We start from the raw sequence: 27,900 nt of genomic DNA, 5'->3' as shown, positions 1-27,900 counted from the left end.
AGAGCACATAGCCACACTGCTGTCACAGTCATGCCAAGCAATTCAGTCCATTACCACGGGCCTTCCCATGAACAATCACCTCACCTGTATTAAGCAAACAGCTTTTTCTAGGAAAGGCTGGTGAAAAGTTCTTCTGGAGATGTATTTGGGGGCTACCCAAGGAGAAACAACATCCCTGGGGAGGGCAGGATTGAACAATAGTTTTTGCAGGTTTTACAGGTAGGTTTGAGAGGAGTGAACAAAATTAATCCAGATTGAGTTTTAACTCCTTTCTATACTGTAACTGATGCATTTTAGATTTACAGGAGATGCAGCCTCTCATGGCAGCAACTGGAACTGTTTGTGGATGCACCAAAGGGAGTAACATCCTTGGCAAACTACCCGTGTATGAGAACATGGCATCTCAGTTAACTCACTATGCAGAGCACCCAAACCATGCACCACAGGAAGAAAGATGCTTGTTTAGGAGAGGCTTGCAAAATCTTTACCTGACATTTGCCAAATATAACTATTCATGTTCGGTGTAACAAAATAACCCCCACCCCAAGGGCTTTCTGTCACCAGTGCATATGGCTTGTTCTGCTTTGCAGTTTTTGTATTAATTCCATTAAATTTTTTCCAAGTACTGAACTGCAGGAGGAAATAGGCACTGAGGATATGTTGAATTTCTTAGATACACAGAGGAATTTCATATGGCAGATTGAGGAAAGTGTTCAAGTAAAATCATGGGTTGTGCACCTAGATGAAGTTCATAGCTTTAATGGAACCTTTGACCTCCTATCCCAGATGCACTTTTCTCATTGAATTCACAGAATCATTAGGGTTGGATGGGACCTCGAGATCATCCTCTCCAACCCTCCTGCCAAAGCAGGGTCACCTAGAGCAGGTTACACAGGCATGCATCCAGGTGGGTTTGGAATGTCTCCAGAGAGGGAGACTCCATGAACTCCCTGGGCAGCCTGTTCAGTGCTTTGCCACCCTCAATGTGAAGAAGTTCCTCCTTGTCTTGAGGTGAAACTTCAGTGTTTTAATTTACAGTCATTGTTCCTCCTCCTGTTGCTGGGCACCACCAAAAATAGTCTGGCACCATCTCTTGGCACCTGCCTTAGAAATATTTATATGCATTAGTGAGATCCCCTCTCAATCTCCTCCAGACGGGCCCAGCTCCTGCCGTCTCATCTCGTAAGAGAGATGCTTCAGACCTTTGGTTAGTAACTGTCTCGAATTTTTTTTTTCTTCTAATGGTTTATTCTTACCTGCATCCTCTGAAACAGATATTGGCTATTCTGAAGCAATGTAAGGGATAAACTTGGCCCTGGCTTATATTTTCATTCAGCAATCACAGAAGAGAACTTTAGGAAGAGCATACTGAAGCCAATGCAACAAAGAAGTGATGTGCCACTACCACTAACATGGCCTCCCTACAGGCAAACAGCACTATAACACATTTTGCACAAAATCTTTGCAAACTGGAATCCTTATTACCCCACATATACAGGAGTGGTTTATCAGATTTTCTGATAACAGAGCAATGAAATATCATAATACATTAGTCATGTTTTAATGTTTTTATTTTAGAAAGTGAACATATCCATTAAAAAAAAAAAGAAAATGCATGGAGTTAAAAAAAAAGTAAACATAAACTAATGACAAATTGCAAGAACATAAAATAGTTTTATCTAGTGAGACCCAACAATTATTAAATATACTTCCACCACAGAGAAGTTTTACTTCATTATATTACCAGTCTCTTGATTAGGTACACAAGACAACACTTTCCAGTAATTACCTAGTCATTAGAAGATCAACTTCAGGAATCACTGAATAATAAAATACATCATGGACAAATACTTTCATACCACCTGGGAGGCAACCTAATATACATATGTCAACAAGGTACATCTTCATGAGGTATTACAGTACATGGGAACCCTTCCCTTTACTTTCTAATGAGCAAATTCTTCTGTCAGCAGCTCCACCAGCAAGTCAGCCACAGACTCTGTTGCCAGTTTCCAAACCCCAACAACTTCCTGCAGAGATTTTCTTTCTGCAACAGATCACACAAGCCAGGATGAATGAAGATGGGAGTAAAGAAACCAGATATTGTAAACAGGGAGGCTGAAAAGAAAAGGCCATCCACTCTTCCAGGTGAGCACTAGAAGACTTCAAATCAGTAGCTTCAGCTTCTCAAGAACATTTAATACCTCCCCTAGCTTGAGCTTTGCTGTGAGTGGTGAAGTGAAAGCATGGGGCACGATAATTCCAAAAGTAAATAAAGTCATTTCCAAAATAAGGAAGCAATCTCATATTTAACCAAAGTAGACTACAAAAATCTTAAGATGAGGCTGCTCCAATGTGACCCATTTGTAGTATTAAACAGACTGAGGAGGGGGAATACCAAAGTAGGTTTGCCCATGAAATCTTCAGGCATACATGTCATAGACTTAAACCAGAGACAATCTCTTCCTAGCATTCCTGCGGTGCCATCTCCAAAGAAGTATCTCTCTCCTCTGCCAAAAAAAGGAGTTTTTACACATCTGGTCCACTATTGTCCTTTCCAGGAGAGCCAAAAAATAAATGCAGAGTACACCAACTCCAGGCTCTCAAGAGCTTGGCAGGATTTCCTTCTTGAAGGCTGCTATGAGAGACAGACTGAGTTCAAAAATGATGAACTCCTAAGAGTTAACACACCATTTAATTTGTTTGGGAAGGAACTAGGAAGGTAAAACATACCTTTAGGAATATTCAGGTTCTATGCAAAGGAGCTTACCTGCTCTTTTATATTTGCTATACAATTGGTTTTTCACTGTCTTGTTTTTCTTCAGAGTCTTCATCAGAACCTGAAAAGGAAGACAAGAATGCTGTAGATCGGTTGAGAGAAGTAAAAAGACACACAAAAGTGTTCAGCATTTTTTGGACAATTTACTCTGAATTTCTTTAATTTCTTGGAATAGCATATCTGCCTCCTTTTGAAGCTCAAATTGTACAGGAACTGAATAAATTTAGTCTTTCCAGGCTGATTTTCCACTTGCTACCTCCAGAATAGACTTGGTTACCAAGTAACCAATGTTGAAGAGGAAGGGTCACCCCATATAAAGAAGTGGTTTCAGGGCATGCTCCTGGACACGTGTAGCTTCAAGAAAGACAAAAAGAGACAAATATGCTGAAAATTCCAACAGATCTCATTTCAAACATCACCTCCTAAAAGCAAAGATTTGTTTTTAGAAATGTTGCTGTGTCAGCAGAGGGCTTTATTCCCCACTGCATGATCACAGGGAATAGTTTAGGTCTAAATATTTGTCAAATCAGTATGTATGGCAAAGTGACCAAAAACTGCTCTCTTAGAACAATCCATTGTTTGTCTTCTCAGAAAGAAATGCATATTTTTAAAGAAATATTTCAAATATGAGCTATTTTTACTCTACATTATCTAGCAGTTTCACTTTGTGACTACCAGTGTGTGCGTTTCAGTTCAAATATATTAATTTGACTGTTCCTTTTACTTCTCATACCCATAAAGGGTGCTTAAACAAATGTACTTGGCAGTCAGGGCAGACTTGGAGAAGGCACCTGAGCTGTTAGTGAATCCCACTGGACAAGCTGAAAATAATGGCACACCTAGAGTTAACACATGCATGCTGCAACACACCACCTCACTGCACGAGCAGCCCAGACACAATGTCTAGAGAAACGTTAGCTCCACTTGCACTCCTCTCACACCGATATTCTGATGCTAAAAAACCCCACAAAGCCCAGGCTGAATGGCCGAGTCCGGTATAATACTTCCAACCATTATTCCTCAAAACAGACCCGCAGTTTCAGCTAAAATCCATTTTCACTTTGAATCATTGGTTAAACTCGACATTAATGCTCTGTGACCCCTAGATGGAGCTCGAAGTCATTCACTGAGCCAAGATGCTCAGCATAGAGAAACCAGAGACAAATATTAAAATGAAAAATATCACATACATGTATAACTCTATAATGCAAGATAGGCGAACGTATCTGTAGCAATTAGCAGATATTATTTTAATTATATTGCATAACACAGCACAGCTTTACAGAAGAGGTTTACGTATTAGGGGAAAAAAACTGATACAGGATTTGGGGGTTCCCACTGCATTCTCGGGTAACACAAATTGATCCGATCCATAAAGAAATCACTCATTTCCTTGAAATGCTTGAAAACATATTATTAAATCTTGCCATATTTACATTTATTTTTGACTTAATCAACTCATACCTCAACTAGACCAAAGCACATGATATGCAGAGTTATGATATAATTAACATTACACACAGGTGAGCCTTTTTATACAGAGAGGGCTTTTTCTTCTTGAGAAAAGAAAAGAGCCTCTGACTGAAATTTCAGTTTGCCTCATAGCAGCTTCAGGTTCATTGTCTATCCTAAGACAGTATAAAGCTCCAAGTCCAGGCTGGATTAAATAGTGCATTGCTGCATAAATGTATTGCTGGCAGATAAGAGATCACAGAGTCATAGAACACCTCACGTTGGAAGGGACCTGTAAGGATCACCGATGGCAGAAGCAAACCATAACTGCCTCCTTTCAGTTGTGGTGCCATTTTCTTTCAGACTTACCTTGTTTTTAGTCAGAACATGATTTAAAATACAATAATCATGTGTATTGTAACTCATCTGGTAGGTAGTAACTAAACTGAATTACTGAATAAAAAAGACTTGCATTTCAGGGTGGTAAATACACTTTTTATTCAAAAAGAAAAATATATTTTTTCCCTTCCCCCTTCCCCTCTTGAAGGGGGTGAAATATGCAGGAGTGTAAAGTGAATATGAAAAATCGTTCACTAAGGAAACATCATTACCTGCTACAGACTCAGGAGGAGAATAGAACTGCCCATCAGAGAGGACTCCTGGGTGAAGAAGAGCTGCTCGTTCTGAAGCATCCTGTGCTATCAAAAACCCTAAAAGAAAAAGAATACCAGAAAGCAATTCCTCACTGCTAACGCATAGCATCTTAAAGATCAAATATTGATGAAGAACCTTGAAGACTGATGTATTACATTAGCATTCCTAACAAGTTACTTCTTTAAATAAATACCTTTTTAAAAAGCATCAACAATTAATGTAACACTTACGTCTTCTATTTAAATGCTGGAAGCTAAGGTGGCACACACTAGCAAAACAGACATACTGCACACATGAATTAAGGAATCTTTCCTTCTACTACGTGCAATTACACAACTAGGTTGCCATACGTAAATTCATCTCTATTCACTGGCTAACTAAAACTTCTGAAATGTATTTTTAATGATCAGTGAGGTACCATGCATAACCAAATAAATTATTTTCTCACTTTGCCACTATGACTCTTCACTAATGGCTTGCTTTCACCTATCTGTCTCAACATACCTAGTTTCTGCAACCTTCACGAAGTATTTGCATGTGTATGTATGGAATATTTTCTTTGTCTATGAATATTCAACATGAAAAAATGCAAAAGTCTCTGAACTGGTTAGATTTCTTATCTATTTAGATAACACTGTGATGCAGCTGTATTTTGTCATCCCCTCAAAAGATAAAAAAAGTTACCCTAAGTTTCTTTTTCTGCAGACAAAACCCACTGTTCTCATTTAACCAACTTCTTTCTCAGACTGGTGAAAAAGATGAGGGAAGGGATCAAAGCAGGAAGACTGCGTTCAGAGCACGTAAAAATGGGGGCATCCATGCCCATGTAAAGTCTTCGGATTTACCTAGCACATAAACATGCCCTCCCAACAGAGTTTCAGACTGTATTTCAGGTAATGGTGCATAAATAACAGCTTGGCTGTATAACTACCCTCCTGCTGTTGAAACTCAAAAAGCATCTGTAAGCTTTCTTTTCCTCACCACTCAAGCAATACTCTCTTTCAACTGTAACTGTGGGTTTTCTCCATTTAGTTGAATACACTGAGTGTCAGATGACCTGGTGTCTTATCTCAAAGGTCGAAATTCACTTGTTCTGGTCTCATTCTGCCTGTGCATGAAGCAGACTCTCCACAACACTTCTTTGCTTTTCCCTTTCCACCTCAAAAGAGGAGTTAGTGACATTGAATTAGTTATTGTGTATGCTCTTCCTAAAAGAAGAGCCAGACACTTTATGCACTACCCAAAAAATGAAATTTTACAAGCCCAGTTAAATTTTACAAGTCAGTTAAATTTTCGTATCTTAAGCATACAAAATTACATGCATTTCTAAGTGTTTGAAAAATTGCTGATCTGGCCTTTGTAACTTTTAAATTTGCCTCCCTAAATTAATTAAAAACCTCATTTCTTTGAAGGCATATGTTCCTTTCCCAAAAACGAAAAAATCATGCCATATGATTTAATTTTTTCCTCAGCTCTTCAAATTTTGAGAAGCTGAAAGAAGTATTCTTCTGCCAGCTAACATGGCATCAAATGTTGCCAACTGCAGTGATTGAGGGGAAATATCACAAGCTTACTGTTTTCTTCTTCAGCTTCTTGTGGTAACACTTTAAAGTCCAGGAACCAAGTTTCAATCCAGGCAAGTATGAAGGATATGATGGGCAGCACATAGCCAAAAGCACCCTGTGAGAACAGCTAGAAAGAAAAAAAACATTACAAAAATTACCCTGAAGAATCTTGCTTTTAAGAAAACAACAAAGTAAAACAAACATTTGATTAGAATATATACCTGTGAAATAATTACTTTTGCTAATAAAAAGGCACTGGTCACTGCTGTTGTAAACTGAAAGAGACAGAACAGATAAACTAATAAATTGATTTAGTTTTTGATTTCTGCCATTATCTATTAGTTGCAACTTTAAATATTTACTGATAACAGCAAGATCACATAGATTAATAAAATGTAACAAGCATGATACAATTAACCCAGTGTTATTAAAATAACCTCCTTAATAAAGATAACTTTTAATACGAGCACCTCCAAACGTTGATTTCCACATAGCAGACAGCATTTGTGTAGAATCTAAACTGCCTGAGTTACGTTAATTGTGATCTTACTGTACAATGAAGACAGTGTACTCTAGTCATCAAGTCCCTTAAAAAAATCCCAACTATTTATGTATTTGGGAAAAAAGCAAACAGCAGCTGTTCCAAATGCTTTTCACTACCATCCAAATCAAAATATCCATCTCAAACAACAAAACATCTTTGTGGGGGTAAATTGGAATAAATATTTTAATCCATGAAGTGATATTTTGAAAAATTTATTTCTTTGAAGACTTGATATTCCCTGATATATTTTTTTAAAATGGCAGGCTGGATAAAACATCTAAACAAACCCCAAAACCTGAAAAAGCAGTGAACAAGTACTGTTCACAGAAGCAAGGCCTCTATATCTTCTAGTGCATTTGGGTGCAGCAATTCTTTAAGTAACAGCAGAACCTAACTAACTTCTGTCAATCACAGGTAGGATATTAAGATTAAAGGCTTTGGCAAAACCTTCAGTGAAGCTTTATGTATCTAATTACTTGCTACCATGATGGGTTCACTCTCACCACCTCACAAACAAAGGCTTAAGGATTAAGAAATATGCTAAAGCTACACAACTAAGAGCAAGGACTTCTAAGAGGCATGCATTTAAATATAAGCACAATCAGAGCAGCAGCTATTATTATGTATGTGTTTGTGCCATGCTAGTAACACAGTCTATAAAAATCATGGCATGTAGTCTCAGAGTACTAAGCAAACTGCATGCTACTCACTTGAAGAAAGTTATACATGAACCTGTTCTACATGCACCCACCACAGCATAAGGGGAAAAAAAAAGTTTGATTTACAAAGCACTAAGCCAGCAGCACACCTATTGTATTACAATCTATAGTATTGACTGGTGGATGCATGAATTTTACACCAAATTTTGCTTTCTTTGTCATTCACACAGTACAGCTGCATTAAAGATATTGGCTCCAATCCACTGTGGCTGCCTACAGTTCTTGAGAACTTCCTTTTTAAGAAGGGATGCATATTCAACATTTTTTATTGGAGCATGAAGCAATACAGGTACTAGTGTTCAATGGGTGGCACCTAAAACTTTAAAAAGTAAGAATGTGGGAGTTAATGGACACCTGGATCTCTGGTACAATAATGCCAATTCTTGTTTCTGAAGAAGGTTCACTATTTCAAATGCAAATGTATTTCCAACATTAATTAACAAATCTAAGGTAACAAGCAGTTATGACTAGCCATCCATACTGGATTAAATTGAATTTATTGATAAATCAATATATTTATTAATATATATTAATTATATAATGTATTAATAAATTAAAATATAATACAAATTGATAAATCTTCAATTTGTATTAACATGATACCTAGTAAGAACCACACCCACTGTGTTAATAAATTCTTGCCTTTAGGCTGAAAATCTTTCAGAAAACAAGTTTTTAATTTGTTACTGCAGGACAAATGTTTGTATATATCATCAAGATGATTCTTAACAAACAAGCGTTAAGAGGCATCTAAAATTGTGTCTGTTTGATCCAGTCTAGGAAAAACTCCATTACACTTGGCTACTACTCACAGCTATTGCCCACCAATGGCGCAGTCTGCACATTGCATATGCCAGTATTAACACCTTAAACCGAAAGACTGCCAGTAGCTACAGAGAGAGGAAAACACATTGGTTGGTTAATTCAGAACACAGAAGAACCACAATATTCTCAGCTCACTGAAAATACAGAAATAGAAGTCAATTTCCCAATTTGTAAAGCAACATCCACATGCCTACACAGGCTCAAATATGCAAACATGTGCAATTCCACAAATTAGTTAGAAACGTAAGAAAGCTACACAAAGTATGTTCATGATCATTTTACCTGACTGGAATCTAAACAGTTAAATTTGGATGCAGTTAATCCAGCAAATACCTTGAGCATCACTGCATCTCACTGATCTTAGTGGTCTGCTACTATACTTCTAGTATTTTTTGAAATATTAACATTGCAACAATCAATTATCCTTTATGTAGGTGCCTGCAATAGCAAGTCATTCTATTTTGCAGTAGAGAAAGGTAAGTTATGGTATTTCTAGGCCATAAAATTAAATCAATAGCAGACAGACAAGATCTCTGAATCAGGGACCCCGACCTTCAATTTCCCTGTTTATTTTTTGATACTAGATTGTCTCCAACTTGTTTTAAAAGATGTGTTCAGAATTGAAAAAATGGGGAAAAAATGCTTAAAAATGAAGAGAAGTCAAAGACAGCCATGGCCAGAAGTACAATAAACCCACTTAATCTTATGCAAATGTGTAGTAGAAACAGGAAATTCTGTAAAAGCCCACAAATAATTTTGCAACATTAAATGTTCTAGTCCCTTCCCAGGGAATAAAAGTCTGTTGTTTTGCATTTGCATGTTCTTAACCCTTGGTTAAACTACGGGATAAAATAACTTCCAGAGCTTCAACATTTAGAGATAACATTTTTTGCCTTCTGCAGTATGGTTTATCATGGAGAACCTGCCAGCAAAACAATGAAAGAGGGAGAAGTAGCAGAGTTTGCCATCTTATATTATATTTGAATCTAGTAAGTAAGTTCATTTGACACAGCAAATGTCCAGTGCAGAAGTAAGGATGGGTTTCTACACCAGTTTCAAAGAGAGGTTCTGGATATGGTCATCAGTGTAAAATGACTAATACCAAACCAAGTCATCTCTGTAAGGCAAACAAGATCTGGTAGAATTAACAATCCTGCCCTTTAGAAGAACTGTAGTGAAACACCTTTTACTTGGGTCATGCAGTGCAAAATGCATTGCAGCTACAGAGCTACAGCTTCACCTAAAGAAAGAAATTTCCTAATGCAATAGAGTTCCTCTTATGTGCCTAAGCTATTTATACATAGTAAAGGAGACTCCTACTTCATGCCAACTCTTTTTACTGTTGGAGTGAAAACACAACTCTGAAAAAGCCTGCCCTGCGCAGGCCACCCTGGGAACAAGCCTCTCCTCGTTGCAGCCACCTTATGCCCAAGGAAGGACGAAAACATCGGTTTGAGCAAAATTATTTTAGAGCTGGCGGTCTCTGGGTCTCGTTCTCTTAATGAATTACCTTATGTTACATCATAGTCACATTCTTGACTGGGTTTTCTATCTGCTTTTCCATGCACCCCAAAGCTAAAGATGCAAATTAATTGGCCCTAAGTATTTCTATCCACAGGATCCATGAGGCTGCTGCAAGAGCAGGACTGGGCAATCCTAGAATCCCTAGATGGATGAAATTTGGCACAAGCCCTTTTGGTTTAAATTATCAAGAAAAGATCAACCTTTTCACAAGACTCAAACTAGGAAACATCTGTGGAAGGAGGAATGGGAAAACTGTAGTTTTGCTGCTCCTTTTTCTTTTTTTAAGAACACTTACAAATATATCAAAATATGAAGAAGAGTAGTCATAATGTAGGACTTCTTTCTCTAAGGTAGTCTCAATGCCTCCTTTTACCTACAAAGGAACAACAAAACACACAGCTTCAGAAAACAAAATACACACAAATATGAAGGGTAAAACTAATAATTCCCTAATAATTCCTGCTGATATACAAAAAGATCATTAAACTAAATACAGAAGAGCTGTCTGCTAAGAATGATAGTGTCAAGACTATTGTTGTTATTTGTTTTTCATGATTACATAGACTTTTCAAAGTGAAAACATTTAGGATTATCATCCTTGCCCTAGGCAAGCTACATTTCAGACTGTCCCAAAATAAAAGCAAACAAGTTGTTGAGGGAGGAAGAAACGATTAAATGTTAAGAAGGTCTGTTACACAAACTCACAAAGCATTTTATGTCTTATAAGGAGGATCAAAACAGCTGATGAAAAAGCCAACCATAACCCAGTTCTGGTTAGTTTCATATTAGCAAATAGGAAACAAAACAGAAACTGAAGTCATACTTTAGGTCTTTTCCTTATCAGACCTCACATGATTTGTTAAGAAAGCTGAGCAAAAAGATCCACAGTAAAAAAACCAGAAGCTGCAACTATTAGACTAATCTCCCACAAATAACTAACATTCAAGTTTAATTCCTCCATTTGCTGATGAGATTCAAAATTACACCTTCCTTAGCCTCCGTGTTTCTTTCCAGTGGAAGGATTCTACTGTTCAAACAGGCCTCGTAAGAAAATAGTTTAAGGTGTACTGGGTCAGAGAATGAGAGCAGTATCTATCTTAGTTGAAAATTTGGAATAGTTATGTAAAAAACCACCAAGGGAAGGCTTTGAGTTCGACTACTGTCATCTTTTTAAGGAAAGGAGCTACCAAAGCATGCCAACAACATATGCTCACCATCTCAAAGCAATGCAGTCTACACACTTGCACACTCTTCCAGCTATACTGCTGGACAGTGTTTTCCTGAAACTAGTCATTCAAACTCCGAATTTCTTCTCCTCTCCCTCCCCTCTATGGCTACCTGACAAACAATTTGATAAATACAGTTTTCCCTTGGTTGCTCTACTGCATCAGGTGCGATTATCCAGCATAAATAAGGAAGATCAACTTCCCCCACTCCGAGCTATTCGTAACTGTGTGGCTGTGTGAGCACCATGTTAACATAAGGATAAACAGAGAACCATGGAAGTCTTGATTTTTGCTCAAAATGACAGGGAGCCACTCCCTGAAGCATTTAATGATAAAGTACATTATACCTAAGGAAACTGGATAGTGGCAACAAAGTGAAAACAATATTTACAGGAACTCTCATAGCAATTCTGACCCATTACTTATGCACCAATGACAGACAGTCCTAACACAGTGCTATTTGACTTCCCAGTGAACAAAGCAACTCAAAGAAAAACAGAACAAAACCCTAAGCACATGTCAGATCCCAGATATCAAATTTTAGCTTCTAATATCATGACTTCTAATGACAAAAACCTGGTTTTCATTCTTGCTGACATGTGGAAGTATAGGACACCAGTTCATAATATGTTGTCCTGAAAATACAGCTTTTCACAAAGAAACTGCTATGATCTTGAGGTCCCTTCATGCTGTAGCATTCAAAATAAAATATAATGAGTTGGTAGCATTTTCTGTTCAGTCTTCAGTATTCTGAGAGCACCCATGCGAAAATCTGTACTCTGAAACCTCAACAAGAGATATAAACCCACTCTGTTCCTCGTACAAGCTGTTGAGAAACTGGCCTAAAAAATAGAACTGCCTCAGAACACTATGCTACAACCATTTTTCCACCTAGAGAGAAAACAGAAAGTCTAGTCCCAAAATTACATCATTCAAATCTGCTTTCTCTAATTAAATCAGAATGAGTATTTTTCACTGCATCAACAAACTATTGAACAGTCAGCTCCTGAAGCTTCATTATGTCAAATTAATAAGCAAGGTTATTTATCTAGTAAAGGAATGCTGACAAAAAATATTTACTCAAGATCTTTCTTGTCTAGAAAAGGGATTCCTCCCTAGTGTGTCCTTTCTTTAATGCAAACTTTAGATTATAGCTTAAAACCCAGCTCAAGAACTAGGATGCTACTTATGAAATAACAACAAATGAGCTATCCTATTGCTTTCTGGAAATTTTAGGAGAACAGCCTCATTTTCCAGATTACAAATGGTGGAGTTAAAAGATGGCAACTGTGGGAGTTTATGTTGTTCAAATGCATCCTGCCATCCATAATGTATAACACACTAAATTTACATCAAAGAAAATACATCACAACAAAAGAAAGGTTTTGGCCATCGGAAGTCTTTTCAGGGACTAACACCTCAGTGAAATATCACTGACTTAAAGTTACTCAGAAGGCAAAGCCTTGAATCCTGTAAAAATTCACATTTCTTGCTAAATCCAAAGATGTACAGCAACATTTTCATTTATTTGATGCCTGAAGAGTTCCCTGGATTTCCAATGTTTTTTTCAGCATGGTTCACAGACTACAGGAACATCTAAAGGTTTCATAATAAGATAAACGTGTCCTAATGAATAAAAGTAGATGCAATTGAGTAGACACTGTGTTGATGGAAGCTTAAAGTAACAAGCAGCTTCAACTTATAGATACAAATAACATAATTTTGGATAGAAAGGAGCAACTTACTAACCGTCTCTGAAGTGAATAAATACTTAATATAATGTCTAAGGGTAGGTACCGAAAAGACGACTCACATTTAATTCTATTATCCACAGTAAGGTTATGAATAAGAGATCAAATGTAACAAACAAACAGAAAGTCCTTCTGACATCTGATATGCCTTTCTTCTCCCTGCCTTCATATGACTCAATCCTTGCCATCAGATGCGTGGGGTTGATGGAGTGGACATCCCGCAAGGAAGGACAAGATTCCACGCTGCTACTGTGAGCATTTTCTGCATCAGCTGGGACCCGATTCATCCTGAGTTTGCTTAGAGTGGTCTTCTTCCAGTTTTACCATCACTAGAAGGCTGATCCATATAGGAAGAATTTCTAAACAAACAAACAAAATCAAACCATATTAGTCACCAAATGCCCGTAATTCCAAGAGGTATTTTCACCTTACAGTGTCAGTTCTCTTTTTGCTAAATTGATGACTGAGAGAATTAGGCAAGCTGGCCCTAGAAATTGTTTCTAACACAGTATCTAGTTCCTCTTCATCTCTCAGGAGATTTGTGAAGCAAGAGAATTAATGTTCAATTAGACCATTTGAAATAAGGGAACACTGTCTAGATTTAAATGGGTCATTTCTCCATGTTGTTCGAGTGAGATCATTGAATAGAATGAATAAAAAGCATGATGCTGTGCATCCTGAAGGTTTCCAATACTGATTTAAATGCTCTCAATAAATAGGAAGACAACTTAAACGAACTTCCACATACAATTCCTGAAAAATGGCAGTGTTAGCACATCCAGAGCTGCCACAAACAAAAGATTAAAAGTCCATTAAAATCCCCAAATAGTGTACTAATAATTCTATAAAGCATATACACTGCTATTAGCTCTGTAAATTCAGCTGCTATAGCAACTTACATTGCCAGACAGTTTCTCCATGAAAAAAATGTGTGCAACCAGTGGTTAAGGGTAATGCAATTACCCTAAGTCTCTTTTGAATACAAGGCTTTTAAAAGAAGTTTCAGGCTGAATTTCCTATAAAATTGGAGCAGCTTGATGCATGATTCACTTAAATCCTCTGTGAGAACATTTGTCCAATTAAAGCTTCTAGAAAGGGTGGACTCAGAAGGTTACAAGTTTCATGGAAACACACAGAAAATTCAATTTTATGCAAAATGCTCAGAAGATGAAACTATACATCCTCCAATACAAATCACATCAGACAAGGTTTTTTAACACTGGTGAAATAGCTTTTTGAAATTCAAGAACAAAACTTTGCTTCCTGCTGCGTGGATTGTTTTACAGTAAATGGCAAGAGATAGAGAAATTCTTCCCACTCCTGTCTTTCAACAGTGTTTCAACCCCAAGGCTTCAGGAGCACAGTCAGTCAAAGACCAACAGGGGATCTGTAACACACTACTAAGCAAACACAAGGGAGGATACAAGGACGCAGGGAAAAAGTAAAGGTGGTGTGGGGAGCTACCAGAGCACACACATCAGAACTGAGGAAGACACAGGCCAGCCAGGGATGGTAAATGCCTACGTCAAGTCACACAGAGCAGCCTTCAGGGAGTTCAAAGCATCAGGCAAGGGTGGACAAGCACAATGCATCCTTAAATCTTCCTCATTTATTTCAGCAGTTGCCTGAAACGTGGCTGGCAAAGGCTGTAGAGGAGGGAGACATACGTGATGTGTGTTTGGTCAGGTGTCTTGAGCACTACAGTGAACTTTGGGCTGCCTGAACCCGAGGGCGTGAGCAGAATTGCTGCACTCCAGTGCTGTGAACTGCACTTGCTTTGTTCTGAAAACCCTCACACTAAATTGCCCTGCTATGTAACAGCAGGCCATGGGAAAATGTTTGGGATGAGACATAAACCTCAGATCAGGCCATCAATGGCCGTAATTAAAAAGAAAAGATAAAGACAAGTTAACACCTGAACTTCCAAAAAAATTTCCATCTACATTGGCTAAAATATTTATTTTATTTTGACATGGCACTCAGTGCCAATTATATAGGAAGTTGTTATTTCCAGTCTGGATTATTGCTAGATACAGAACAGTATGGGAATGCAATTCATACAACCAGAGCTAATTGTTTTAGGATGTGCTAGTTCAGCATCCATTTGCCTCCACAAAGAGAAAAGCATGGCCTTAAAATGCACTGGCTACCAGTTTGCTTTCAAGCATGACTCAAAATGTCAGATTCACTTATAAATGCCATGTACTCTGAAATCCTTGCTACTGACAGACTGGTTTTTGCGTCAAAGCCCTCTGGACAGGGGATACTCACAGTAAGGGAATTTGTCTCTAGCCTTGCTCTGTCTGCTGATCCATCAGATCCATGTTTGGACACATGGCAGGGCCTCTCTCATCACACTAAGCTGGCATCAAAATGTTGTGATTCTTTAACTGAACAGACATAGCTTGGCAGCTTTCTGCACTCATTGCAATAGCTCTGCGAACTGATTAAGCACCAAGTGTGCTAGAGGATTGTTTCCCATTATCTCTCTCATTAATTAAAATAAAAAGTCCCTTTGTACCTGAATGACATAATCAGCCATTTCATCACACCAGCATTCTCAAATGGCTTCAGGTGGGTGCACAAAAAAATCTTAAATTCTTCCCGGCAGCTGTCTTACAGGCATGTAAGGACTATTAAAAAGCAGTGTTAGTGTTAGATGGTGACTTGGCCAGACACTTTCATACACATCTCAGCATTACCAGCAACAACATTTCTCCTCCCTTGCACTTCCAAAGCACCAGTCATGCCCCATCTCTCTTGCCCATTACAAGTTTGCAGCAGGAGTGAGTGAGCTCTGCTCTTCCCTTGGCTCCATTTCTCCAGGGGTTCTTGCTTGTGCAGAACAGCCCGTGCTTGGAAGGGCTCCAGGCTTGCACCCTCATGAGGAGATGTCACTTTTCAGCACTCCATGTGGGCAATACAAGCACCAGGCAGGCACAGGAGTGCTTTTCATGCATCCCTGGCCAAGAAACTCAGTGGTGGAATAAGTTTAGGAAAGGTGTGTTTGTCATTGAGATGTGTCATACTTTTAAAAATACCACACAATTCTTTTGCATGTGACTGTTACCGATCTTTATTCTTGCTCTTCAGGAAACATGGACAGCTCGACCTCTATTCATACTGCCATATTATTTGAATTTCTGTATCCAAATTGATACATTACATTGATTATTGTTCTTTCTAAAAACCAAAATAATTTTGAATCAGAGAAAAAAAATAATTATAAACTGGGTGTGAGAATGTTTGGGGTTTGGGTTTTTGAAAATGCAAATTCAGCCAGAAAAAAAATCGTTATCAAATAAAGAGAGAAAATCACATTCTTATAACTGTTGAGATTTTTTCTAAAAAGAACCTTTTTTGTGCATCGGTGAGTTATCCACTTTCCTGTTTCTGATAAAGGTTATATAAAGGTTATAAAGATTTTATAGATAATTTTCAGGGTTTTTTTTCAATATCAGTAACATACTTTCAAGACTGTTGTATCATCTGTGGGTTGACCCAGTGTCTGCCTCTGATTTGAAGGAGACTGGGTTCACCTGACACCCCTTCTTTTGGCCTTCTCTATGGCAGGCTCCAGGAAGGATGTGTGGTCAAAACAAGTATGTCCTATGAAGGAATGATGTTCACAGATCATCATGTTCACTCTCTCCAGAGAGAGCCTGGGTGAAGGACACTCACCAGGAAGATAAACAGCCCATAATTTACAATATTCCAAGAAACTCTATGGGCAAACTTGCCTGGAGAGGTGGAGTTCATAGCAACTGTGTTGGATACAAACCGTGCCATTAACTCCTTGCCACAAGAGACACATGAGTGAGACAGAAATCTGTTTTCCTCATGCAGTCCGTATTGGTTTGGCACAGCCTGGTTTTAGGTAGCAGGGGGGCCACAAAGATGCCTCCTGTGAGGAAGCTGCTGGAAGCTTCCCACCATGTCCAGCAGAGCCAATGGCTGATGGCTCTGAAGACGGACATGCTGCTGGCCAAAACTGGGCCAGTGAGAGAGGCTGGTAACGCCTCTGTGATGACATATTTAAGAAGAAAATCAAAACAAAGTCACAAGATTTTGGATTCTAGTCAGAGAAGAGGAGGAGGTGAGAACACGTGAGGGAAACAACATGGAGACACCAAGGTCAGTGAAGAAGGAGGGGCAGAAGGTGCTCCAGGCGCCGGAGCCGAGGTGCCTCTGCAGGCCGTGGTGCAGCCCATGGTGAAGCAGCTGTGCCCCTGCAGCCCGTGGGGATCCACGGGGGATGCAGAGATCCACCCGCAGCCCGTGGGGATCCACGGGGGATGCAGAGATCCACCCACAGCCCGTGGGGATCCACGGGGGATGCAGAGATCCACCCACAGCCCGTGGGGATCCACGGGGGATGCAGAGATCCACCCGCAGCCCGTGGGGATCCACGGGGGATGCAGAGATCCACCCGCAGCCCGTGGGGAGGTGCCCGTGCCATAGCGGGTGGATGCCTGGAGGAGGCTGTGTCCAGTGGGAGACCCAGTGGAGAGAGAGGGCCCTGGTTCCAGGCTGGAGCAGCCTGTCCTTGGAGGGCTGCACCCCGTGGAAAGAGAGAGCCCCGGCACAGCAGTTTGGGAGGGCTGTGTGCCCGTGGGAGGGGCTCAGGCTGCAGCAGGGGCGGTGTGGCTGCTGCTCCTGAGAGCGGACCCACACCAGGAAAGTTCAGGAGAACTGTCCCCTGTGGGAGGGACCCACGGCCTCACAGGGGAAGGACTCCTGTCCTTGAGCAGCAGATGGAAATCTCGGTGATGGACTGACCAAACCCCCATGCCCTGTCTCCTGTGCTGTCGGCGGGAAGGAGGGAGGGGCTGGGAGGGGGAAGGTGTTCTAAGGGCTTATTTTACTTCTCATTATCCTCCTCTGATTCTGTTAGTAAAAAATTCACTTTGTAACTTAAGTTGAGCCTGTTTCACCCTTGAAGCGCTTCTCCTGGTCCTTAGCTCATGGAGCCTTTGTTGACTTTTTTTTTCCTTTCTCTCCTCTGCTCAGCTGTGGCAGGGGAGAGTGAGTGAGCAGCTCTCATGGGTGCCTGGCGTTGGGCCTGTGTCAAATCCACAAAATGTAGGGGACTTGCAATGCTCTGTAGCTCTCTGACTTTCCTTTGCCAGACTTCAAGTGATGTTTTTTCAAGCTAAACTGAGGATTGCATTAACCTGCTCCTAGCTACACCTGCACATTGTGATAATGCTTGTGAACATTAATTCTGAAACAGAGTGAGAAAAATAAAATCCTGTTTCCAGTTATATCTCTTGTGTTACACGTCTTTGAAAGTGTTTTCAAAGCTAAAAAAACCCTGGCATTTCAGGCATATAACAGTCTTATTGTTATTTGACTCATCATGAGTGCAGAATAGAATATTCAGTTGAAAGGGACAGAAAACAGTCACCTTATCCAACTGCCTGACCACTTCAGGGCTGACCAAAAGTTTAAGTATGGCATTAAGGGCAATGCCCAAATGCCTCTTAAACACTGACAGGCTTGGGGCATCAACCCTTTCTCAAAGAAGACTCTTCCATGGTTTGACAACCCTCTTGGTAAAGAAATGTTTCCTCATGTCAAGTCTGAACCTGCCCTGATGGATGTAGCTTTCAGCCATTCCCACATGCCCTGGTACTGGGTACCACTGGGAAGAGATCAGCAACTTCTCTCTCCACCACCTCAGGAAGCTGCAGAAAACAGTGTGGTCACCCCTCAGCCTCCTTCTCTCCAAACTAGATGAACCCTGTGTCTTCAGCTACTTCTCACAGGGCATTGCTTTCTAGCCCTTTCACCAGCTTCAGTGCCCTCCCCTTGGACACATTTAAGGACCTTCACACCTTTGTTAAATTTTGGAGTCCAGACGTGCACACAGTACTCAAAATGAAGTCGCAGCAATGCTAAACAGAATGAGATGATCACCCCTTTTGACCAGCTGGTTGTGCTGTATTTGAAGGTTTGCCACTGCTGACTTTGACCCTGCTGTCAGCCAGTATCCCCAGACCCATTTCTGTGGGGCTGCTCTCCAGCCATGCCTCTCTCAATTTGTACTTGTGGAAGGTTCTGCTGTATCCCAGGTGCAGAGTCCAGCATTTGTTCTTGTTCAGTTTCATGCCACTGATGATTGTTCAACACTCAAATCCATCCATATCCCTCTGCAAGGCCTCTTGTCCCTCAAAAATGTCAACAGCACCTCCCACTTCAGCATCATCAGCAAACTTGCTAATAGTGCACTCGACTCCTGCCTCCAAATCATTGATAAAAATTTTGAGCAGAACTGGCCTTGGGATTGAGGTCTGAGGAACACCATTGGTGACTGGTCTCCAGCCAGGTGTAGCCCCATCCTCTACAACCCTTTGAGCCCTGCCCTTCAGCCAGTTCTTTCAGCACACCATCTACCTGCTCACTTCACAGTCAGACTAGTCCAGAAGGATGCTGCGAGGGACAATATCAAAATCCTAAACAAAGTCCAGAAAAATCATATTCACCACCTTCCCTTCATCTACTGGGCGGGTGAAATGACAGAATCTGCAAGCTTATTGAAGTGTCAAAACACTTAACAGGGAAATAAAACTTCTGAAATAAGAATCCACATCAGTATATTTGTGATATACTTTCTCCTCATTTCCCCTGATTTCAAGAGATGTAATATTTTAATGTTTTTTCTTTCTTTTCTTCATGACTGTGTTGTGGCAACCTAGAATGCAGAGAATATTTCTCTGCCTGTTTTGAAAGGTTTTACTCCCCTGGACAGTACTGTTTTTGGCCTTTGTCCATGGGAAAATTTGCCTAGCTTCTGGGAAGAATTTGAATCTACAATGGTGTGAATTAGGTGATAGGATACTGTCTGAGATTATCACAGGGTAAAAAATTTAGAGTTTTTAGGTCTATTTGCATAGTAAATAGATAGAAGTAGAAAACCTCATAATGGAGGATAAGTTGTCGTTAAAATCTTCTTTCTCCTTCTTCACTAACTCCATATTTTGCAGCAATAATGGTTTGGGATGATTGGATAAAGAATTCTGCAGTTCCTGTCTACGTGATTTAGGAACTAGTTGGACATTGGTAAAAAAGTGAAAATAGCTTGTGTTTTAAGTTTTCATTGGGTAATTTACCTTTAAAAAGGCTGTGAAATCTTGATAAGTTGTCTTCTTGCTCTGTGCTATGTCTAGGCCATGCCAGTGGCTTGTACTCCTTAGATAAGGATTAATAAACACCTATCTGGAGACTGAGAAGCATGAAGTCCCATTCGCCTCCTTTTTTCTCCTGGCAAAAATCTGAACGTCTTCCCCATCAGGGAAGACAACAATTAATGATGCGGACAGCGTTACTGCGTATATTCACTCAACTCCCACTAAAAATACTTTGCTAAGTTAGTTTTCTATGCTGACATATTCAAAGTCATAGATAACAGTGGCATAATTTTCCTGGAAGGAAAACCCCAAAGTTTGCATCTATTTAAATAAAAATAAAGAATTAAAATAAAGGTGTGTTTTGCTTTCTTTTTTTTTTTTTAAACCCTTAATTGTTATGTCCATAACTCAAACTTCCAAACAGAGAATTAAATTCTCAAACTTTCTATTGAAATACGGATTTTACACTTATTAATAGTATTAGCTAGTATACTAAGTGAAAAGTAAAGGAATTAAAATTATCAAGCTTAGGACTGCAGTCCTTCCCTGCCCTCAAAGTCTAATAAAGACTTTAGCAATACAATGGTGAGAGCTTGCCCATGATTTCAGGTTACATTTACAATTAACATCATTATTTTCATTCATACTGACAGAAGCAGATGGCACACACTGCATGTGTAATTTTACACTTATCTTAAAGATGCAAGATCAGAAGGCTACTTCTCTTTTCTACCATTATTCTTCCAGTCTATTATCCTTGGTTTAAATTTTTTTTTTGGACTCTATTACTGTATCATACATGAGCAACAGCACCACATATGATACATTTTTCTTTCCAAGAAAAAAAAAAAGACACAGCAGAATTTAACTTAGAAGAGATAATAGATGTGATTAAAAAAGAAAAAAGAAAAAAAAAAACCCAAACAAAAAGGCTTACTCAAAGGCTATCAACAGCTCAGCAAAACCAAAACTTAAAGAGTCACATGGAGGCAAGTCCGAAAAGGCAATGCTAGTTTAGGTTAAAATACCAGAGAAGTCACATTTGCATAAAGTAACCAGGCACAAAATGTAACATTGCGTCACAACTGCTGTTGAAACGCACTGAATATCTAGAATACTTCTAATATGTGTCCTGACAACACTAAATATGGCCCAAAAACTACCACCATAAACAGCTTTTCTGTGAATGTTAAAAAAACCATCTGAAAATATTTCTTTTTTTCCAATGAGTAAAATAGGATGACATGGACAATATAGCAGCCAAGATGCTCAAGTACTGTGAAAACTACAGGGTAGTAGAAAAGCTGACAATGAAAGAGCAGCAATTTTCACTCCTAACAAAAATAAAAAATAAAGCATTTCCTTGCTAAAAACTTTCCTCATAGGGAGACAAATAAAACATGCTAGTTCTTTACCAAAAGAGTTATTTTCTGATAAGAGGGCTTACACTTCTGCTTATACTACCTGCTATGCTGTAGGAACACACTACATGGCACAGACAAACCCAAAATTTCTCACAAGAACAGAGCTTAATACAGTAACCGGTCCAATTATAACACTAACATTCACATATTTAAGTAATACTTAAAGACAGTTTCAGACAATTTTAACATACCTAAAAGAAAATGGTCTTGAACCACTGTTTGCTCTCTCACCATCATGAAGCCCAACTTCATTCTTTATCTAGGCATAGACACAAATTGCCCTAGCCAACACCTTGGACAGAATATGCAATTATCTGTAAAGACTGCTTTGGTACACCCCATATTGGAAGTCCAAGAAACAGAGAGTTTCTGGTATAAAGCCGTATTAACCTGCAGGAGTATTAGCAGAGCCTCTCAGTGTATCTTCTGACAGTACCAGCACATACTCTGATTAAGAGCCAACACAGATAGAATCAATTTCTGTGAAGATGAAGTAACACTGATTATAAATCAAGGCGGAAAAAAAAAATTCCCGAAGAGCTGAAGATTGCCTCCAAAGCTTACCTGGACACATTTTTAACACTGTTTTCTACTATAAATTACCTCACTGCTGACTTACTCTGTCCCTCTTCTGTTTATATAACTGCAAGAACTAATTTTCCTGAAATCCGCTTGTAGTGGGTACATTACTAGTGACCTCCTGATACTCATTGCTCCTGTTCCTGAAGGGCACTCAAATCCCTTCCAATCTGCACTCATTCTGTCTCTAGCTGTAACACATCATTGCCTCAGAAACATTTTAAGGTTTCAATGCCTTTAAAAACACTGTCTGAAGCACTGTTCTGTTCAAAACAAATGCTCCTTAGTGAACATGAAGGAATATTAAAAAAAAAACCAACCAAAACACCACCGACAAAAAAACCCCAAACCTGGGCCAGACACTTTAATCAAAATAAGACTGAAAAATTCAAACTGATGCACACCCACAAAACTCCCCAAACATAAGCAGATACTGTCGAGTGCTTTGGCAATAGTCTAGCTTTTCAATTAAGCAATACAGCAGGAATTACAAGTTACAAATATGCAATACATTTAAAGACTGGGAAGGTTTCCCACTGGAGGGGCAGGGCAAGACCTACCAGCATACAGGAGAGAGCACCTTACAAAGAGTTTGGGTTTATCTGGGTGTTCAGAACTAGAGTAGCTCTGCTTTACCCTGAAGTAGCAGCTCTTACTTACATAACTTGTCCCTGTAGAAACAAAACTGAAACAATAAACCCCCAGTTTCCTTGAGAAAAATGTTTCCCCAATTTCCTGTGCTCTAATGGTGACCTAGCAAAAGTAACAGGGCAGTTGCACACATTTATACTGAATAATATTTTTCTCAGACCACTGAAAGAAAGTGAAAAAGAGAAAGAAAAAAAAAGGAAATAAATTTTTTTCGGTTAGTAGAGCATCTGAGGAAACAGCAGTGTCACCCTTCTCCATCCCAAGAGTGAGACACATAGATTCAGAAAGTCAAATCAAGTGTCCCAACCTTGGACTAGTTTTCCCTGCAGTTGAAGAATCCCTGCTACTGAGCCATGTCTTGCAAAACACTATTGTCCTTTTCCAAACACTTCATTTCTTATTCTACAAGAGCTGAGAAAAATGGCAGAACTAACAGCTTGTAAATTTGGCATCAGCATTGTCCTTACTTTTATCTCCATCATCTCTTCCCCTCTGGACTCCTATTTAACAGCATATCCCAGACTTTTACTTTTAAAATGGACTCAAACCAGACATGTGAAAGAACATGTGAAACAACAGCTCTTCAGAGTTATCCCCACCTGGAGCACTGCATCCAGCTCTGGGGTCCCCAGCATCAGAAGGATGTGGATCCGGTGGAGTAAATCAGCTTCAGAAGCTGAAGACAAGCTGAGTGAGTTGGGGTTGTCAGCCTGGAGAAGAGAAGGCTCCAGGAACACCTTAGAGCACTTTCCAGTACCTAAAGGGGGCCTACAGAAGAGCTGGAGAGGGGCTTTTTACAAGCGCATGGAGTGACAGGACAAGGGAGAAATGGACTTACACTGAAAGCAGGCAGGTTTAGACTAGATATTAGGAAAAAGTTGTTTACTGTGAGGGTGGTAGGACACTGGAACACGTTGCCCAGAGAAGTTATGGCTGCCCCATCCCCAGAATTATTCAAGGCCAGGTTGGATAGGGCTTGCAACCACCTGGTCTAGTGGAACGTGTCCCTGCCTGTGGCAGTGGGATTGGAACTAGATGGTCTCTTGAGGTCCTTCCAACCCAAACCATTCTATGGTTTTATGACTCTGAGAATATTCCATGCTGAATTCATGATACACTTGAAAACACACTTGCCAGAACTCAAAATGTATAGAGTTCAGATTTTGTTTAATCAAGAGTATGATCTTAAATCACAGAATCATCTGAGTTGGAAGGACCCACAAGGGTCATCAAGTCCAGCTCTTAAATGAATGGCCCACACAGCGAACAAACCTGCAACCCTGGCATTATTAGAACCATGCTCTAAACAACTGAGCTAATATGCAACGATATTCTAAAAAAAATCTAACAAAAAAAGGATGCACTGTAACATGTTCCAAAGGTCTGCCTCAGATCTCAGCTGCACTCAAGATACTTAAGCATTGTAAACTCCAAAACTGAATTCTGTGCACGTTATCACTGTTAGGTCCTTAGAGAGAGAAAGTAACCCAGTTATAGAATTGACAGCATGTCATCCCATTTACAACCAATAATTCCAACTGATAGCAATGACTTCATAAAATCAGAGAATGCTAAGGGATTGGGATGGACCTTGAAGATCATCCAGTCCCGACTCTTATTTAATTAATTATCAAACCAAAACTATAGTTTTCTTAAAAATAACATAAGCTTTTTATTTGGTTTAAATGTTCTGGAGTAATCTTGCCAAAGACCTGAAACTACATCAGGATTTTAAGGTTTAATACAGTCAGCTTCCCACAGTTATATTAACATACATAAACAGTATTTTTGTATGTTTTATGTATACATACACATTCCAGTCACAAGCAATACCTGCATGCAATAAAAAATATAAAGAAAAAAAAAGATGCTAATGATTTCTTGCAAAAGCTGGGAGGGAGAGGTGGGCATAAAGAGGAAGTGATACAAAAATAGAGGAAAGACAGTTAAAAAACCTCCAACGAATCTGGTATTAACTCTTCTTCACATCTGTTACCTGCTCTCTGAAGCTGACTTTGTAGCCCACCCAACACCAGCTCACAGAAATGAAGACTTCATGGCAAACTTTCTCCACTAAGCACAAAATAAGCAATAAGGGCTTATTATCCATTCAGTTTCTCAGACTTAACTGTGGGCCAAATAAACCATTTAGATACCAAAACCATACCTATTTTATCACACCAGCATTTCTCTAAGTAGAAAACACAATTTTTTAAAGAGGCCAAACATCTCACTGATTGCCTCAAACATCAAGCACGATACTGGTTTATAACACTGACTACTCCTACACATTTGTTGGTTTTTTCCCAGATCAACAACAAACATATGCCCCAGGGCTGCTAGCCAGATACAACTTGGACAAGAAAAGCTATTCTTTTGCTAGCACAGAATTGTGGGACTCTTCCTGAAATAGATCAGTCACTTTATGTACTAGTGAGAAACACTCAGGATTCTGTCACTCCCTCAAAAACTATTCCACAAAATGGTGCAAGTTTACTCCAGGCAAACAACCCCTGAAAATTCTTCAGAGCTCTTAAAGAAAACAGCCCTTCAAGAAACTGACATCCATTTCAGAATACAGGATAAATTTTTGTAAGATTTTTTCACTCTTAACTCCTCTTTTATAGGTCTTGAAGGTGCTTCAAAATAAAAGGAAGTATCAGGCTTTACATTTTACCTCTATTTTTCTTCTTAAAAGACATTGTAAGGAAACAATTACCTAGTCCAAGCAGCAGCAAGTTCTAGCAAAGACCTACATCTGAACCTTCAGAAGAAAAGACTTAGTTTAACACACCCCCACATAATTTATCTAATTTTTCTGTCAGATAGAAATTAACTCCTGATGTCTGAAGTGATGCTATTTTAGGGCTTCAGCTGATGACTGAGTAGCTGAACTTAATATGAAAAGCATAATGTCATTATAAGACATTCAGCTGGTTCTTTTTGGTTCTAAGATTACTTTTTTCAAATTTTCATTTTTAATTCTACTCCTAGCTGAATTTAAGTCAGCAAGGCAGAGAGGTAATGTACAAGCTGTCTTTTCACACAGTCGCTAACGATTCCAAATTAAGACCAGATATTTAGCACGTACAGTTAAATTAGAGAATGTTTAACAAGCAACAAATCTGTGATCCTTTAAAGTGACTCATCTGAGTAGCTGGATGCTGCTGTTTAACCATGAGAAATCACAGGCCCTGCTGTCACAAGTCTGATTTACCATTACCATGTCATCCATGTCTTCTGCAAAATCACTGGTAATATTGTGCATGTTGACTTAATTCACCGAGTGAAAACCATTAGTCATGTTTATTAGAAACTAGGTTTGGCCCTGTAAAACATTACAACAAAGATGTTTTAATAACTGTATGTTTGACTATGATGCTCTGACAAAGTTTAAAATGGTAAAGTCTAAATACATTCTTTCTCATGAATGATGACCTAGGACAATTGTGCTAAACTCACTTTGAAAAAATCATGGCTAAACACTTGAGAATTTATGAAAATTAGACCACATCACATCAAGATGACCACACTCAAGCCCAAATGCACAAAAAAGAATGCCTAATCCATGTGAACTGAGTTTAGTATTTCACAAATTCCAGCATCGTTAAAAGATCATATCTCTTTCTCAACATATCAAGTCTACAGAAAGCAACATTCACCCTGAAAAAGCCTAACACACGAATAACAGAAAATACTTAAAATTATGGATTTGCATCACAACAAGAGGATCACTGGTGCCTTTTATGCAGAGTATCTGGCCCTGAACACCATCAACAAACAAACAAACAAAACCCAAATCACTCTGCATCTGGCCTACTTAAAACTTCCAAAGCTGATGAAAAACATCTACTAAAAATAGTAACACCACTATGGACTTATAAACAGAAAGGAGCCTCCTCACAATGTTGGATTCACTAACAGTGCCCCAAAACACTACCAGCAAAAAATGAAAACTTTCATAGCAATTAATATTCAACACAGTTCTACATATTATATAAACCAAGATGACAAACGCGCACCATAAAATGTATTGACAACGTTGTGCAAAATACAGTGATCACCTTATGCCTTTATGCACACTAACATGATTTAAAAACAAACAAACGACCTCTTTCGACAAGTTTAGTATTTGTGGTGAATATTTTCCAGGTTGAAGTCGACCACTGTGTCTGCTTACAGCTAATTGGGAACTGCTGAGTGCTAGCACTTGATCAATGAATAACATAAACTGCTGCTGGAGACCAAATGCTGCGGGTTTAACCAGCTGGCTCTGCAGACGTACAGCGTCACCCTCAACACAGATTAAAAACCCTACACTTCAGGAATGAATGATCCACTTTAAATTCGGATGCTGAACGCAGGCAGTACCTCTCCGAAGCTGTCTAAATTCAGCCCGACGCTAAAATTAACCCTCAGCACAACATTTTCCCGCGATGGAAGCCGGGGGTTCGCAGGGCCCGGCTGGCTCACCCCACTACCAGCAGGACAAACAGGTCGCCGTACCTCCGTGAGGATGGATTTGCCGGGCTAGGATCGCAAGGAGAGGGGAAAAAGCAATCCTCCGCGGGCCCGACAGCAGAAGCAGCGGCGCCGGGCATGTGGGAGAGGCGGCAGCGCCCGCTGAGCATCCGCCGAGCGCCACAAGCACTCCCTCGGCGGAGAGGGATCCCCTTCCCAGAAAAGGACCCCCGCCCCGCCCCGCCTCCCAGCACGTGATCGCCTTCCTCCTCCTTCCTCCTCTTCCTCTTCCTCTCCCTGCCCCCACCTCGCCCCAGCAGGACAGCGAGCTCCGTACCAAGGGGAACAAACCCGTACCCTCCCCGGGGAAAGCGGCGGCACCGGCACAGGAGGAAGTGGGCAAAGGGAAGGGAGAGAAGGGAAAGGAAAGGAAGGAAGGGAGGGAAGGCAGGCCGGGCCGTACCAGCGGCCCCACCGCGCCACCACCAGCAACACGCCCCGCATCCCTCTCGGCCTATTCCCCGCCGTGCTCCCCTCGCCCCCCGCTCCGAGCGAGGGGGCAGCGAGCTCACCCCGGCGCGCCGCTCCCCCCCGCAGAGACGGCCCCGCCGCACCG

The 27,900-nt window shown here is 40.0% G+C and overlaps 1 protein-coding gene across 1 annotated transcript; it reads right to left on the bottom strand.

Annotated features, from left to right (window-relative positions):
• Positions 1 to 1,689: 1,689 nt before the first annotated feature.
• On the bottom strand, positions 1,690 to 27,900 carry STARD3NL (STARD3 N-terminal like). Its single transcript, XM_082280845.1, has 9 exons — positions 27,857 to 27,900; positions 13,102 to 13,398; positions 10,358 to 10,435; positions 8,526 to 8,603; positions 6,672 to 6,725; positions 6,460 to 6,577; positions 4,843 to 4,941; positions 2,771 to 2,840; positions 1,690 to 2,047 (listed from the first exon to the last, which is right to left on the bottom strand). Exons 2-8 carry the CDS (start codon positions 13,324 to 13,326, stop codon positions 2,788 to 2,790), a joined length of 705 nt encoding a protein of 234 aa, XP_082136971.1. The 5' UTR covers positions 13,327 to 13,398; positions 27,857 to 27,900; the 3' UTR covers positions 1,690 to 2,047; positions 2,771 to 2,787.

This window comes from Coloeus monedula (genome assembly GCF_965178545.1).
Source record: "Coloeus monedula genome assembly, chromosome: 1".
NCBI classification, from domain to species: domain Eukaryota; kingdom Metazoa; phylum Chordata; class Aves; order Passeriformes; family Corvidae; genus Coloeus; species Coloeus monedula.
This window is presented reverse-complemented; position numbering and strand designations above follow the sequence as displayed.